The 13,843-nt window shown below is 39.2% G+C and overlaps 1 protein-coding gene across 6 annotated transcripts in view; it reads left to right on the plus strand.

Annotated features, from left to right (window-relative positions):
• The window catches only part of cfap74 (cilia and flagella associated protein 74), a 68,255-nt gene extending 59,660 nt beyond the window's left edge, over positions 1-8,595 (plus strand). For 4 of the 6 annotated variants that reach the window (XM_066643999.1, XM_066644002.1, XM_066644000.1 and 1 more), the window contains exons 34-39: positions 1,278-1,407; positions 2,336-2,490; positions 2,738-2,876; positions 3,277-3,404; positions 3,661-3,795; positions 7,808-8,595. In XM_066643999.1, the coding sequence (XP_066500096.1) occupies positions 1,278-1,407; positions 2,336-2,490; positions 2,738-2,876; positions 3,277-3,404; positions 3,661-3,795; positions 7,808-7,915 (795 nt within the window). In that variant the 3' untranslated portion in view covers positions 7,916-8,595. Of the gene's footprint in view, positions 1-1,277; positions 1,408-2,335; positions 2,562-2,737; positions 2,877-3,276; positions 3,405-3,660; positions 3,796-7,807 lie in introns of those variants that run through there. The other 2 variants (XM_066644003.1, XM_066644004.1) reach the window with 2 other exon arrangements.
• Positions 8,596-13,843: the final 5,248 nt, after the last annotated feature.

The raw sequence follows: 13,843 nt of genomic DNA on the forward strand, positions 1-13,843 counted from the left end.
GTCAATATCTATCTATTTAGGAAATGCCTGCTGAATAATTCTTCAGTAACATACAGCAGTTTCTTAAATGTAGCCAACACAGAGGGATACACCCAAATTTTTCTTTGTTATTTGAATGAAGCATGTGAGAAGGGTCTGAATACTGTTTTACATCAGTGGCTGCTCTCCAGCAGTTGCAGGCCTGTGGCATTGAACACAAACACATGCACAGTAGCACAGCGCCACTGTGCCTTGTGGACTGTGACTGGTTTGTAGGTTTTACGTGTTGTCATGCATATGACAAGGGAAATCATTGTCAGTATAAGAGCGATGTCACACATGCTTAAATGTGTGTAATATATGCCCTATGAATGTCTAAACGTGTTAAAGAATGAAAGCATATTTTAGACTTGTTAAAGTTGGATTACTGCATATTGAGCAAAAATTGTGATGATTATTTCAGCAAATTAAATTATTTCTTGGGTCTACTTGGCTCCATTTTTTTACATTAGACAGGCCACATACATAAAAATGTACGTAAAAATATTTGTAATAGGGCGGCACATTGGCGCAGGTTGTTGGTTCAAGTCCCACTGCAGGTGACTGTCTGTGTGGAGTTTGGTGTGTTCTCCCTGTGTTTGCATGGGTTTCCTTTGGGTTTTCTCTCACGGTCCAAAAAACACAGGTTGGTATGAGTGAGTGTCGCCCTGTGAAGGATTGGCGCTCCCTCCAGGGTGTATCCTGCCTTGCTCCCAATGATGCTTTTGGGTAGGCTCCGGACCCACTGTGACCCAGAACTGGATAAGCAGTTACAGACAATAAATGAATGGATGAATAATCATGTGAATGTGTATATATGCAAAACTAAGCTAAGAAAAAACAAAACAAGAACACTGCCCTGACTGTGAAGTGAAACTACTGGTGTAAAACTGCGGGTCTGATGCTCTGCAGATACAATCTTTGAAGATAACATCTGTCTAGCAGTGCACAAAGTTGTACAAAGTTTGGTTTCACTTTTTTTCTGTCTGTTGCTGATATTCAAATTTATATAAAAAAGGGTATAGTCAGGAGTGGTGAACGGTTGGTGGCTCTGCACCGGATAAATAATTGTGTGTGCTGTGGCATTTAACAACACCTCTATCAGTCTATATTCAGAGAGGGCCGCACTCTTGTTGCCTCCCAGGACCACACTGAGACCCTCAGGTTAAGAACCCCTGGTCTAAATGATACTTGTTTGTCTATCACAGACATACATTCATTTACTATTATTTATTTTTCCTTATATCTCTCACTCACAGTTGCAGAACTCTTCTTCACTGATGGTTCAGTTCAGTGTGTTGTTGGATAGTCTTTCCCTGTCTAAACATGGCAACACACACGTACTCCCAGCATTCCTGTCCACACACTCCACTCCACACAACACTGTCGGTAAGTAAATGAAACTGCACATGCTTACAGTTTAACACACCACATATATTTGCATTGGGTGGCACAGTGGCGCAACAGGTCCAGGGTCCTAGTGTTATGGGTTCAAACCCCACCTCAGGTCACTATGTGAGAAAACTCTTACTCTTTTGTACTTCCTGGGTTTGTGTGGGTTTCCTCCCACAGTCCAAAAGCACATATTGATAGGTGGATTGGTAGGTGTCCATAAGGTGTGAGTGTGCAGTGATTCCCTGTGATGGACTGGTGTTCCTCCCTTGTGTCCAGTGATTCCTTGTGGGCTCCAGAATAAAGCAGTTACAGAAAATGATTAAATGCTGTATGCTTCTTTTCATTATTAATTTATACCAATCAAATGTAAATACAATTTGACTTATTGTCTGTATCTTTTTTACAACTGAACATGCAGTTTTAATTCCAAGCCATTTTCCACCTGCAAAATACTGCTATCAACTACAATATATGTCCAAAATATGCCCTTTAAAAATAGTAAACTATTAGGAATTGAACAAGAATTAATCATCCAAGTATCTGACCTCATTAATACTCTCATGGCTCAATGCTATCAAATCCTCACTGAAGTGTTCCAACATCTACTGTACTGCACATCCTTGCTGTAGCGAAGTGAAAACAAACCTCCACCCATAGAGTACCATTAAACAGCAGTATTAACTAATATTGGTCATGTTCCATTGAGCCATGATCAGTTTTGTTCTTTCTGTGACTGTTCATCAATTGTAATCTTGGTTGTCATAGTGAATGATTTAAGTAGGGTACAGTGTTCCTGAACTATGTTGAATCCATGCTGTGTAAAAGCCACAGCAACTCTAAAGTTTGGAAATGTTTAGATTCTATTTTTGTGAATTCCGTGTCCAATATGTCCGACTTATTTTTGGTCCATCTATCCTCGTAGGCACTCAGAACTACAGTGGGCAGAGTGTGTTCAGTGTGTCTCCGACAGAGGGCGCTATCGGTCCTGGAAAAACTCAGGACATCACTGTGACCTTCCGGCCTGATCACGAGAGTCTGCATTACCGAGACACACTCAAAGTGGGACTTATGAACAAAGTAAGAAAGAGTCCATCAGTGAAGAATAATCCATTTTAAAAAATGATAAAAATGTATTAATAAAAACTTTGGTAAATGTTTTTTCATCACATTGTTGTTACAAAAATAATATGAATAATATGATAATCATCTGATACTACAACGATGTGATTTGGCATAACTCTTAATATAGCTCATATTTTGTGTGTGTTTGATTATAATTATATTGCAAGTATATATATAAAATTATATGTATATCTGCCAACAGCAAACTGTGTGTGTTTTGGAGCTGAGAGGTTCAGCACGGTGTCACACCATGTTTGTGTGTGGTGGGGACGTTTTAGATGTTAGCTGTGAATCACTCATCCCCAACCACATATACAGCACAGGAGAAACTCAACATACAGGTATTAACTAATGTGATTTCCCTGTGCAATTGTTCCATTTATTAATATGTAAATTTGTATATTGTTTGTATGTTATTTAACAGAACAGAACAGGGTGGGTCGTGTTCTCCTCCAAGCGTGTGGAAACATTGGATTTTTTTATGAGCAGCGAGAGAGCACATCTCAGAGGAAGCATGTGCTAGGCTTTCGCTTCCCAGATTGCTAGCATGATGTGACTGAGAGCCATAGCTAGCTGTTGGAATTGGCAATGATCGAATATAAAAGAAAAATTGGTGATAAATTACAAACAAAATTAACTAATTAGTCTAGCTGTGTGTCTCTCTATGTATTTATTCATTTCTAATGTTTTAGATTCTTTCAGTTTTGAATGTTACTGCATCTCGTTAATTGTCTCACACAGAGAGTGAGAAGTCCCCTACGCCACTATTGCTAACTCTGAAGAGCATGTGTGGTGAGAGTGGGGTCACAGCAGCAGTGCGGGAATTAGAGGTGGGCTGTATCCGTACCACACAGCCAGTCTCTAAGAAGGTAAAGTGAATGAAGTGCCATGCATTTATCCAAAGTTATTTAAAGTTTTAATCGTGTTACAGATTATTATGCTAAAGCAGTGTTAGGAGTCTTGATCAAGGACTCTTACTGGTATAGCACAGTGTTTCCCCCCAAACTGGGGATTAAACACTGTATGGGAGAAACTGTTACTCATTACTATACACCAAACTGATATACCAAACATTTTACTCTCTTCTACTCATCTCTTCTGTCCCCATCCTCTTGTCTTTGTCAGAATGTGGAGTTTCTCTGGGAAAATGTGGTCACTCTGCAGCAGCATGGCTTCAGTGTGGACCCCACCAAAGGAAGTGTGGACCCAGGTACCAAACGCACAATAACAGTCACCTGGATGCCTCTTGCTGGGCATACTGTAAGTAACAGAAGTTTGAAATCACTGGAGTGACTTTAGTGGAGTGAGTGAGTATGTATTACCATTTTATGATCAGTGTGAGCTCATGAATTTCAAATTAGCACTAAAACAGTGTGATAAATACACATCATAATAGCATGAATGAAGCACTTACATCAAGCGATGAGTGTACTGACATGAAGATATTATGTATGTATCATGGAAATGAGTGTCCAGTTGCACAGCTTGTATAATCTCCATAGAAGAATGTGAAATGAAATGACACATGAGCCTACAATGAGCAGTGTTATCACAATGCTCAATGTTAAGCATCAGCTCAGTTGTATAAAGCCTCCCAGCAATAAGCATTCCATTTCTTGAGGTAAGTTGGAGTTGTTTTTGTAATGCAGGATTAACCGTCTAACATTGGTATCTGATCTCACTAATTCTTTTTTAGGCTAAATGCCATCAGAAATGTTCCAACATCACGTGTAAAGACTTCCCAGAAGAGTACAAATTGTTACCTAAGGACACTCTTATCCACTGATTTTGTTAATTGCAAAAGAAATGTACAAGGAGAAAGTGTCAACAAACATTTTGTCATTCAGTGTAGTTAACCAGGGAAGATTATCAGGAGCAGGTGTGTGAGATATGAGGTATGGTTAGAACTAGACTCTGCAGGGAAGTAGGTCTCTAGGGCCAGGGATGTTGTTTATTATTCATTCTTGTGGATATACCCTTACCACATTATTCCCATTTGAAAATTAGGACCAACACATTTAGATATGCATATACTGTAGATACTTTTGGGGCGGCACGGTGGCGCAGCAGGTAGTATAACAGTCACACAGCTCCAGGGACTCACTCTGGATGACTGTCTGTGAGCAGTTTGGTGTGTTCTCCCTGTGTCCGCATGGGTTCCCTCCAGGTGCTCTGGTTTCCTGCTACGGTTCAAAAACACATGTTGGTAGGTGGATAGGTAGCTCGAAAGATTGTCCATAGGTGTGAGTGTGTGTACCTAGCAACTGGAATACATCTCGTTGCAGTGCTGATCCCAAAGCCTGGATAAATAGGGAGGGTTGAGTCATGGAAGGACATCCAGCGTAAAATCTGTGCCAGATTGAGGATGCAGATCGTGGTTGATCCACTGTGGCGACCCCCGATGGGAGGGAGCAGCCAAAAGAAGATACTGCAGATATTTTATTGATCCCAAAGGAAATTTAGGAGCCAGTAGCAAGAAAAACAACACAGTAAAAATGTATGCTCCTAATTATAATTTTCATGTTGTTATGCATAGGTTTTTCCATGCAAAAGCATGCCAGCATAGTTGTTTATATGACCAAGGCCTAATACTGTGTGTAACAGCCTACACAAACTACTGCGTTCAACAGTGCACACATAAAACTAAAAAAGCACAAATTATAAAAACATGTCTGTTTCAAATCTGCAAAACCCCAGTGTGTTTTAACATGCTATTTACAGTATTGTGCAGAGTACCATATTTCTGCAGCCTGGGACCCGAAGGTTATTTAAATGTCCCCAGTGACAAGCAAGAAAATTGGGAGTTGGGAAGTGAAAGAACATTCCTCAGCATCCATGGCTCTTGAACAAAGCACCTATCCCTGGACTGTTCCCTAGGTGCTCACTACATAGCTATGCTCACTGCCCCTAGTGTTTATGTGCAAATATTACTCAGTAGAGTTGTGTGTTCACTGTCACTGATGGGTTAAATGCAGAGTCTCACTTTCTTTCTTTAAAAGGGACAATTCCTGAATCATCTTCTCAGAACATCTCGGGCCCAACTGCCCCAGAGCTCAGATCCCAACATAACCACAAGTGTTTGGGATTACTTGAATTGTAAGAAATCCAAAATGCAACCAAGTCGTAAGACGTATTTACATGTGTGGGACAATATCACTTCAGAAAAACTAAAAGAAAGTCTGTGGACAAAAATACTGTTATATGTGTGTAATACTTTTTTACTTATTGAGCGTTCTGCATAATGTTAATTTTTTCACTCCAATGTTGGAATGACATTTATATAATGGTTGTTTTGACTGGATATGACACAGTAAACCTGAATAAGTTAGCAGAACTCAAAAAAATTAAGGCAAATTAATTCATAAACTCAAATGTCAGAAGTATGCATACACATTCACTTTAAGTGTGTACCACTTCATTCAATGCTTAATACAACTCAAAAATATGCATTTCTGGTACTCAATACTATTAAATACTATTAAGTAATTTAACAATAAATTAATTCATTGTCTGTAACCGAGGTGCCAGTCCATCACAGGGCACCACACACTCACACTTATGGACACTCCTGCACAGCCAGTCCACCTACCAACATGTGTTTCTGCACTGCGGTGGAACACACCAAACTCCTCAGGGTAGTGACCCGATGCAGGACTCAAACCCATGACTCTGAAATAAGCACATGAACCTGTCCAAATTCCCTAAAAGCAGTGAACCCCCAGACCATCCGCCATCTCGACTGAAAGTTGCTGCACTGGTCCTATGTCTGTGACTTCAGACGTCATGCTGCATAAACTCATAACATTTCAAGTTCTGTTAAATCTCTCATATCCAGCTATTTTTACTTAAAACACAAAACAGGACTCTGGTAAATCAAAATTTTAATGTTTCACAAACTCAAAATAGTTGAAAATAATTGAATTGTTTAACTGAGTGAAACTTTTCAATGTATTTTATGTTGAAATTATATATTTTATGTAAACTTAAGTTAAGTTTAAGAACATTAGGGTTTACAGTGCATAAATGAAGGATGGTGTTGGACATTTGCACGATCCTGTACATATTAGAAATACTTAGTGAAATTAATTTTTCCACTTTAGAGAATGCCTTTCCAAATCAATCTTAATATCGGAAATACACTTAAGAGATTGCCAGTTTGGAAAGGGGCATACTGGGAAATTTTATAGCATTGCACTCATGCCCCATTAACCCCCACTTTAAGCCTCTCGAGGAAAGTCACCGATGTAGCAAATCGCTAAATGAATAAAGCTTCAGTAATCAAAAAAACTGTCTGGTTTACCAACAGGATTATGTAACACATTATTATAATTTATTGAGCCATGGCAGTGAGATTTAGGTCAAACATGCAATCTTGCCTTTTAATCATTTCTCGTCCACTCAGAAGGCCCCAGACTGCCCCACCAGCACACACTGGGTCTATGGTGATCCTGTGTTAATCTTTTAACTTGGAATGGAGGGGTTAGAAGTTGGGATGATTTATTGCTCCTAGGGTACACCCAGACACTTAATGGTGAATCTTCTAAAAAGTCTTCAGAAGAAAGGGACATGATCCTTAGCCCACTGTAGCAATACGGGGCTATGTAGTTTGGTATATTTAACCAGTGGAATGATCTCAAAGTGATTGAATTAATGCTCTATATGTAAAGGTTTGTAGACACATGCTCTTCCAAAATGTCTTTAGAAATCAAGGCTAACAATAGTTTGCCCTCTTTGTTGCAGTTAAAAAGCCTCTACTCTTCTGGGAAGGCTTTACATTAATTACCAAAACATTGCTGTGGGGACAGGTGCGGGTCAACTCTGGGTCATAAAGCTACCTCCAACTCATCACCTGCAATGCAACTGCTTCTCCACAGCCCATTGCTGGGTGGTTATATACACTTCTAGCCAAGATATAATGTCCAAGATGGCTTTAGGTTCATGTGCAGCTGCTCCAGAGCGCAACTGAATGTGACCAAATTAGATGGATTATCTTGAGGCTTGAAACTTGAAATGAACATAATGTCTGAGAATGTCTGTGACGCATCACATTTTGGGTTTTGGGTGGCTTCTGAATGATTGGTCTTTACAACAAGCAGATCACTGGGTTTAGCATTAACAGACGGGAATGCATCACTGTATGTAGAATTAGATTAATTTACATCTTTATTTTCTTGTATTTATGTGTTTTGAAAACCATATAAATCCAACTATCTTTAAATTTCTATTTAATCAGTAATTAATTCTATGTTTGTGTGTTTAAATTGTATTGCAGCCCAACGATGTGGTTCAGGTCTGTGTTCCCTTGATTTTAAAAGGAGATGATACCGAAGTGTATAGCGTCACGTTCCTGGCCAACACATCAAACAAAACAGACTCTTAATAGAACCTCCATTTTTTATTATTTCTGTAAACACTCAACATAGTGATGCCTAAGCTGGGAGTCCTTCAGAGCACAACAGTCTTTGCTGTCTGACTGGGTCGGATGATCTCTCACCCTCCTATTACTGCGCGTGGTGTTGACTCGCAAGAGTGTCTGTCTGTTGATGTGACACACCTGGATGGTTCGATTTCTCCTCCAATGTGTTAAACTGATTAGTATCTTTGCATCATCAGCAGTCTGAAAAACTAAGCTGTGAAAAGAACATGTATCACAGGAAGCATGTGCTTGCCTCCACCCAAACAAGGCTTTTGGCACTGTGCGTGTCGGGGGAGATTCCCTAAAAGGGTGTAACTCCATGGTTCTCAATTCTAGTCCTGGTGGGCCTCTTTTGGGGTTTGTCAATTCATACATTAGTAATTAACCCAGGTGTGTTGGAAGCAGAGGAATCTCTAAAGAGCGTTGGGCAGAGGCCAACCATGACTGAGAACTACTGGTGTAAAAGAAGATGACTAATAGTTGTGGAGAGGGGGATAAAAGTGGGGATAAACAAATGTATATTTATAAAAAATAATAATAACTTTGCATAGTACTTGTACTTTGTACAGGAAGTTTAATTTAGCATGTAGTTATTCAGTTTTCAGTAGTACATTTACAAAGGTTGAAAGTCTACATTTCTTGTATGAATTTATTTGAATATAAGTCATAGTCATTAAAAATATTCTTTCTATTTTTGTACTGATTTTTTACTATGTGCTGTGTTATTATCAATTTTGCTTTATATGTTGTGGAAATGCAAAATAATTTGGTAGACTCGCTCTAATTAGATGTAAGGTACTGATGTTGGATTATTAGCTTTGGATCACAAACCCAACTCTAACTCATCCCTGACTGGAGCTCTATCACTTAAGTGAACACACTTCCACTGCTCTACAGCCAAATGCTGGGAGCAGTATCTCTCTACCTGACCCCTGACGTTGGGTTTAGTGAAGTTTTGCTCATCTAAAGATGCTATCGAGGGACTCATTTTATCTAAAAATAGGTCTATAATTTTCAAGTATGTAATAATGTAGACTGACAACAGGGGGAGCTCTCATTCAGCTTGTCATGTATCTCGCACACTGTTCACAGCTTTCAGGAATGAGGTGGCGTCTTTGTAACTTAATTTAAATATACTTTTAATGTAATAAGGGACGCCATTAAAAAAGTCCATAAACAACGAAAGACGAAAGGCCGTGTGTTTTCCCACCTATAGAGCTAATCACCTGGGATGTGATTGGCTGGTATTTTCCAGGGCTACGCTGTGATTGGCCAGAAGAACAGTAACAAACGTCAGCCAATCCCAGTGTAGGGGACGGGATATGTTTGATGGACTGGGCGGCAGAACCACTCCAAAACCACACACTACCTTAAAACTTAGTGAAGCAGTACGTCACCATTAGAAGTATATACATATAGTAAATTAAAGTGATTAGTGATTTTGGAAGAGGAATATTGGAAACCATCAAATCGCCTAACAAACAGCACCATTATTCAGGTCCTGTTCCTTTCCTTTCCCTATGAACCCTAAAGCTCTCGCCGAAGTCCACGCTTTCGCGACATTAGTAGGTTGAAGAGAAGAGGCATACGTGCTTCAAAACAGAATTATGACAGAGCTCACATCTAAAATCGTGTCTGTTTATCAAAATGACCTATTCTATAACATTAATTTGAGGGGGGGGAAGCTAAATATTGTACAGTCACTGCCCGTTCTCTCTTCTCCATACAGGAACACTATGTAGTTCTACAATTACAGATTGTAATCCATCTGTTGTTTTGCATGGTTTATCACATTTTCTCTATGTTTTTCAAGACCAATACAGAGCAGTTGTGTTGTAGTGAGAACTGTGCTGGTATGAGTGGATCAGACTCAACATCGCTCCTGGAGTTTTTAAACAACTACCAAAAAAAATCTGTCCAACAACGTCCTGTGGGCAGGGTCCCGTAATCAAATACTAGAAGGTGACTAACATTACTGTCAGCAACTACTGGACCAACAAAGACAAACATACACACACTCAGCACCTGTTGTATTTCATTACCAATTCTTCAAAGAAAGCAATTATAGTATGTGATAAACCTCGGTAGAGAATATAATTTAGTGGACAGAAAGTTATATATAATATATATAACCCCACATAATATTAGCATAGCATTATGTAATTTATTTACACAGAACGGGTATAATTGTGCAGGGTGAATGTGTGATTCAGTGACTATGTGAATAAGTCAGTGAATGTCTTTTTGAATGAGTGAGGTACAAACCATGTAGTCTAACAGTAGTCTTAATCTTGTTCTGAATTTAGAGTGGGGCACGGTGGCGCAGCAGGTAGTGTCGCAGTTACACAGCTCCAGGGGCCTGAAGGTTGTGGGTTCAATTCCCGCTCTGGGAGGAGGACTGGTAAGGAGTTTGGTAAGTCCAGAAAACACACGTTGGTAGGTGGATTGGCGACTCAAAAGTGTCCGTAGGTATGAATGTGTGTGTTGCCCTGTGAAGGACTGGAGCCCCCTCCAGTGTGTATTCCTGCCTTGTGCCCAATGATTCCAGGTAGGCTCTGGACCCACCGTGACCCTGAACTGGATAAGTGGTTACAGATAATGTATGAATGAATTTAGAGTCCATCTAACTCCATGTTGAATTGTGTGTGGTTAACTACACATTCATTCATTGTCCAGTTCAGGGTCGCTGTGGGTCAGGAGCCTACCTGGAATAATTGAGCGCAAATCATTGGGGAATACACCCAGGAGGGGGCGCAAGTCCTTCACAGGGCGACACACACACAAACCTACGGACACTTTTTGAGTTGCCAATCCACCTACAAGCGTGTGTTTTTGGACCATGGAAGGAAACCCACGCAAACACAGGGAGAACACCTCACAGACCATCTGTTATGCCTATTTTACTATTATCAGGATTATCATTTATTCATTTTCTAAAACCGCTTATCCAGTTCAGGGTCACAGTGAAGCTGGAGCCTACCCGGAATCACTGGGCGCAAGGCAGGGACACACCCTGGAGGGGGTGCCAGTCCTTCACAGGTCAACACACACATTCACAGACACTTTTTCTTTTCGCACACACGGACACGGGGAGAACACACCAAACTCCTCACAGAAAGTCACCCGGTGCGAGACTAGAACCCACAACCTTCAGGTCCCTGGAGCTGTGTGACTGCAACACTACCTGCTGTGCCACCGTACCACCCTCATCAGTATCATCAGCAAGCTATACATCTGTACAACAAATCATCTCTGAACAATCCACTCCCATTGATTGTATTCAAATCTCAGCAATAAAGATATATATATATTTTTTTTAATAAAATTTTTTATTTTGAAATAATTCCTGTTACTGAATTTATATTCTGTACTTTTGTTGAAGAAATTATTGCAACCACACAAAAATAATAGAAAACATCTAATCATTTCATCTGTTGCAATAGATATTTACATTTTCAATTTGGAAATACTGATAATAATATTATTAACAGAAAGCTGTTATCCTTCATTTTCATGATTGACTGTTAAGTATCAGTGTTCTGTGATAGCTGTAACCTAGAAATGTGCCTGGATTGGGGTTAAAATCTATAGACTAGTCGGAAAGTTTCCTCACCCAGTGCACTGCTATTGAATGTCAATATGACATGCTCCAGTTTGACAACATATATCAGTAATGCCAGGGCTCAGCCAATAGGAGCTGTCCATTAGGAGAGAGGCATGTGGTCAGCATTTATGCCAGATTGAAGCAGATTACTCCAAATCAGATTACTGCATCCCAACCCTGCTATAAAAAGCAAGGTTATTATGAGCTTATCAGCATGTAATGTCAGTCTTTTTTTTTTCATAGACTGCATCGAATCATTCTTAGGTGACATTTTGGCCCTTTTTAAAAGGACTAATCTCATTTCTGCTCTGATCATTTTTAATGCCATATGATACTGCTACTCAGTTTCCAGGCTGCTAGAATTATGCAGCAGAGCGATTTAAAGTTAGTTCATCTAACATACAGCCCACATAACAGTGTCCTTCAACAACACAATATACATTAGCTGCTCATAATGTTACTGTATATTATACAATACATGCCAGTGTACGCTCAGCAAATCTTTACAGCTTCGATGGCTGCCAAACCATTAATTAATAATTTGCATTTCACACATTTTTTGCTTCTTATGAATTCAGAAGAAAGCAATTGTGCCATATTTAAAGTGGCCTTTTTTGTGAGTTTTCAGAACAATTAACTCAGAACAGGCCCCACTGAATATGTTGGAGATGACTTCCCAGTAAACAAGGAACGTCCCTGGACATTCAAAATAGGTCTAAAAGTAGTCTGTCCGTCAAGGACATATTTTAAACATCAATGGACGTCCAAAATCCATCTTAATAAGTTAGTTAAGTGGTGACTAATCGATAACGTCAGTGGACGTCCAAAATGCGTTTTATACAAGTAATTTATTTCGGGACCAATTAATAATATCAATGCATGTCCAAAATACATCTAATAGTCGTCTTTTCAATGTCTGTGTTTGGAAGTCTTTTCAACTTTCATTTTCAACCTTAAGAGAACTTTGATTAGACGGCAGTCATTACATTATTTCAACGTTGAATCAACGGATAAATGTTTACTGGGTTGGTTCATGAAAGGTTTTCACAACATTTGAAAATGCCAGCTGCCCTTAAATCTGTGTGAAAATTTTTGTGATAAAATGGACCCATAACAACTGCCTAAATATCTATTTTCCCCCATTACATTTAAGAAAATGTTTTAATTCTAGCAAGTCAAATATGAATGAAAATATGCTAATATACACATAAAGCTACAGCATTTGGCATGAAATTCCCTGACATACATTTTGTCAGGTCACAGTTATGGAAATTGGACATTAAAACTGTCTGTTAATCTATTAATATGCATATGGTTTATGTAAATATAATCTAGCCACTTTGCTAAAGAGTACACATAGCTACTGAATTATTAGCCTTAGGGTAAAATAAACCTGAAATTTCATTCAGCCATACAAACCAGCCCTGCAATACCTATTCAGAAGACTTTTCTTCATCAATGACTGGGTGTTTCACTGGCTAAGCTGAATTTCATTGGAGGAAAACACTTGGTTTTCAGTTATATTAGATATTTTCCTGTATTCTGGACACAGATTTTCAGTTATACCCAAAAAGCTTGTAGAAAAATTGAAAGTGATGCTCATCTGCACATAAGCGTTGGTCACCATACTCCATACTAGAGGGGTATAAAGCCCTTTCCGAACAGATTAAGCTGTTATTGCAGCAAACTTTGAATATGAGAAAACTTAATAGCAAAAAGACAGCAAACTACAGTTGGTTTACTGAGGAAGTTGGAAGTCCAATGGAATTTGCTCAGTGTTTTCTGTGCAGACTACAGGTCGTTATACAGTATTCTAAAAAAAAAAGCTATATTCAGTATAAGGTCTACGCAGTATGGTATCTCTCCTAGTTGTTGGTCAGTATTAGTTTATTTTCTAGTATAAACGTGCACAGTTAAAATCTGTTTTAAGGGGGAGTAAAAAGTTGTAAGACAGTAATTGGAGTGGTTCGATGGTGGACCAGCAGCATCCTGCAGTCAGCGGTGTCCCAGTAGCACACAGAAAATTAGGCTCACAAGTGTCAAAAATGTATTTCTCAACAATTTACAACTTTAACCTGTTAGCCTGTAAGCTATACAAAGTGTACCTTAAACAGTGACAGCTTTCTCAATTTATCCTAAAGGATACAGATTCAATCTTGGGATAGCACGTTTATTCATTTTTCAATAATACTGAACTCTCTACCATTTTGTAATCTTTTGTAGCTCACTGTTTATTGTTATGCTAACATGCATACAGCTTGGATACGGTTAGGAGGCAAAATAAATCT

This window comes from Hoplias malabaricus, chromosome 14 (genome assembly GCF_029633855.1).
Source record: "Hoplias malabaricus isolate fHopMal1 chromosome 14, fHopMal1.hap1, whole genome shotgun sequence".
NCBI classification, from domain to species: Eukaryota; Metazoa; Chordata; class Actinopteri; order Characiformes; family Erythrinidae; genus Hoplias; species Hoplias malabaricus.